This window comes from Microtus ochrogaster, chromosome 17 (genome assembly GCF_000317375.1).
Source record: "Microtus ochrogaster isolate Prairie Vole_2 chromosome 17, MicOch1.0, whole genome shotgun sequence".
Lineage (NCBI taxonomy): Eukaryota > Metazoa > Chordata > Mammalia > Rodentia > Cricetidae > Microtus > Microtus ochrogaster.
Window position 1 is genome coordinate 14,342,166 of NC_022019.1, and position 3,864 is coordinate 14,346,029.

At 43.4% G+C, this 3,864-nt stretch overlaps 1 protein-coding gene across 1 annotated transcript in view; it reads left to right on the forward strand.

Moving 5' to 3' along the window:
• Positions 1-3,864, forward strand: part of C17H8orf74 (chromosome 17 C8orf74 homolog) — a 23,515-nt gene that overhangs the window by 3,312 nt on the left and 16,339 nt on the right. Inside the window, exon 2 of the mRNA XM_005355526.3 lies at positions 734-926. Coding sequence (XP_005355583.1) covers positions 734-926 — 193 coding nt within the window. The remainder of the gene's footprint in view (positions 1-733; positions 927-3,864) is intronic.

Below are 3,864 nucleotides of genomic sequence, written 5' to 3' on the forward strand. Positions count from 1 at the left end.
CCAGCCTGGTCTACAGAGTGAGTTCCAGGACAGCCAAAGTTACACTGAGAAACTCTGTCTCAAAAAACTAAACCAACCAACCAAACAACAACAACAACAAAAAACAAAATGAAAGCAAAGGTAATAGCTTTTACACAGTAAAATATTCTGTAGCATAATCAAATGTAACACATATTTGTCTAGTTAGAATAATATTCCAGAACACAGAGAGCACACCCACACACGTGTACCTATACACACAGGAGCACATCCACACGTGTGTACCAACACACACAAGAGCACATTCACACATGTGTGCCTATACACACAGGAGCACACCCACACATTTGTGCTGATACACACAGGGCCACATCACACATGTGTACCTATACACATGGGAGCACACCCAGACACACACAAGAGCACACCTACACATGGGTACCAACATGTAGGAGACCATCCACACATGTGTCCAAACACAAATGGAGCACGCCCATATATGTACCGACCACACGGGAACACACCCACACATGTGTACTAACACACAAGGGCCACACCCACACATGTGTACACACTAGAGCAGACCCAAAAGAACAAGTTTCCAGGAAGGGGAGGAACAGTTGTCTAGAAACTAAGCCTGATTCCTCCTTGGGGTCTCCACATTCCTGGTAATTCTCAGGACTTTCCTGGGGCCCCACAACAGTGTCATGCCCAGTAATGACTTTGTCTCCTTTCCCTGTAACACCCCCTGCAGAAACCCCAGGGGCGAGAGCACTTGCGAAGGCTCCTGAACTGGGAGGAGTTTGATGATTTGAGGGATGCCCGCCGGAGCATCCTGCTAGACACCCTCTACGACAGTGTCATCTTTGCTGTGGGCAAAGGCTTCCCATGGGTCGAGGTGGTTCAGGTGGTCAAGTTCACGGAAGAGTTGCTCAAGGAGACCAAAGGTAAAGAATGACACAAAGGGCAGGCACATGGGAGCCCCCAGGAGCCGGTGATCTCTTGAGAGGCACTGTGCTCAGAAGCAGCATGGCCCCAGGCTCTGGTCCCCATCCCTGATCTTTATGGCTGCAAATCCTGCACTGCTTCACACTGTGCACATGAACTGAGTGTGTCAGTCCCCTCCTTAGAGTCTTTCATGGACTCCCCCTTGCACTGTGGGACGGAAGGTTGTCCCCACAATGAGTTATGTTCCTCAGGAGGTGTCCCCTCTGCTGTGGACTGGTCACTGCAGAGCCATTACGGAAACATGATGGTTTAATTACAAAACACAAAACTGTCTTTCCCACCATCATTCCTCCACGTGAATCACATCAGTGTATCTTCAGATTGCATTGTGATAGAAGGTTTGGTTTTTAAAATTGCTATTTGAGTCACTGACTTCAATTTCATAAGGATATCCTTTGATGATTTTAGTTTGAGATTGGGGCAAATTTTCCACTGGTTTCTAAAATGGCCAGGGACATACTTTTGTAATTTTTTTACTATGAATTTATTTGAAGCAAGGCTCCTCAGCATTGCAATATCAAAACATTAGTTGAGTCTGAAAAATGTTGAAGATATTCTATATTCTACAGTATTAATTATTCATCTAAGATTTCATTTTTATATTTAAATAAACAAATAAATAATCTCATTAATATGCAACCATAATCTTTCATCAATAGTAAAACTACATCTGTTTGGAAATGTTTTAAATGTAATACTCATAATTGGTAAATGATTTGCATACCTATTTTCTTTACCTACATATCCAGGATGATATTACATTTGGAGGGCATGAAGTTGGGCATGGTGGTGAAACACCTTTATCTCAGCACTTAGGAGGTAGATGGGTCTCTGTGAGTATATGACCAGCCTGATCTATAGTGTACATAGTGAGTCCAAGGCCAGCCAGGGCTACATTGTGAGACCCAGTCCCAAAATAAAATTGGTGGGGTACAAAAGGGTCACAGGTGGAAAGCATTCAAGAAGCCATGCTTACAATACTTGGGGCCTTGGCTGAAGGTGGAAGACTCATAGAGGAGGGAGTTGTGTTACCATCACTCTGCTGCTGGAGATTCACTGGCACAAGTTCACCTGTGCCCTGGACCAGCCATCCGTTAGGAATGTTGGGTCTTCTGCATGACCCACTGACTTACGTTACTGCCTCTGACTTCACTAGGTTGCTCATCCCCAGTTTATCCATTGCCAGCCCTGATCTTGATCCCCCTTTTCTCTCCCCTGTGGTAACATCTGAGCCAGCCACCCAGGTTCGCTGTTGGGTTATGAGCCAAATGCTGAAACTGCAAAAATTAGAAACTCTTAAAAGCTGATAGATTGCTTGTTGTACCAATGTGAGGACCTAAGCCGGGGTCCTCAGCAATCACTTAAAGGCAGGGCATTGTGCTAAATGTCCCTATGAGGTGTATGCCCCAGCACTGGAGGCAGAGGCAGGGACGATTGGTTCCTGGGATTTGCTAGCAAAATGGTGAGATCTAAGTTCAGTGAGAGCCCTTATCTAAAAAAAACAACTAAGAAAGACACCGAACATTAATTAGTCTCTGACCTCCATACATACATGTGTAGGCCAGCACACCACAAACACATGTACACATACACACACCACAGTCCACTTGGCTCTTCAAAGAGCTGACATCTTGAGACATTTCTCCGTCACAAAGGCCTATTGCAGTAAACACATCTCTCTATCTACTGAGGAGGCGTCAGCATCTCCACATGCACACAGCATCTGCTGTGACAATCATGCTCCAGGGACCAAATCCACAAAGCAAGACACAAAGCAGATTAGAACCCTCTACATCTCCACCACTTACACCTTGAGTATCTGAAACGAAGCAAAGCTGGGGCAGACAGCATCATGAATAACAATAACAACAACAACAACAAAAATCATCATGTCAGCAACTTAAAATAGTAGGAGAAGACTTAAAAGAATAAACAGAAAAAAATGCAAACCAGGAACAGCATTTACTTTATTAAAATAGTTAAACTACCTGATTCAGACAGTCACTGACCACACTTCGAAGTCTTTTATCTTAGTGGGTAGCTGTTCTTTCCTCCTATAAATGCTAATATTTTTTTGTTGATTTTTATTGAGCTCTACATTTTTCTCTGCTCCTCTCTCTGCCTCTCCCCTCTTCCCTTCAGCCCTCCCCAAAGGTCCCCATGCTCCCAATTTACTCAGGAGATCTTGTCTTTTTCTACTTCTCCTGTAGAGTAGATCTATGGAAGTCTCTCTTAGTGTCCTCATTGTTGTCTAAGTTCTCTGGGATTGAGGTTTGTGGGCTGGTTTTGTTTGCTTTATGTTTAAAAACCACCTATGAGTGAGTACATGTGATAATTGTCTTTCTGCGTCTGGGTTACCTCACTCAAAATTATGTTTTCTGGCTCCATGTATTTTTCCTGCAAAATTCAAGCTGTCGTTATTTTTTTTTCTGCTGTGTAGTACTCCATTGTGTAAATGTACCACATTTTCCTTATCCATTCTTTGGTCGAGGGGCATTTAGGTTGTTTCCAGATTCTGGTTATGACAAGCAAAGCTGCTATGAACTTAGTTGAGCACATGTCCTTGTGGCACAATTGAGCATCCTTTGGATGTATGCACAAAAGTGGTATTATTACTGGGTCTGGAGCAAGGTTGTTTCCTAATTTTCTGAGAAATCGTCACACTGACATCCAAAGGGGCTGTACCAGCTTGCATTTCCACCAGAAGTGTTCTCTTTTCCCCAAAACCTCTCCAGCATAAGTTGTCATCAGTGTTTTTGATCTTGGCCATTCTTACATGTGTAAGATGGAATCTCAGAGTTGTTTGATTTGCATTTCTCTGATGCTAAGAATGTTGAACATTTCCTTAAGTGTCTTTCAGCCATTTTAGATTTCTCT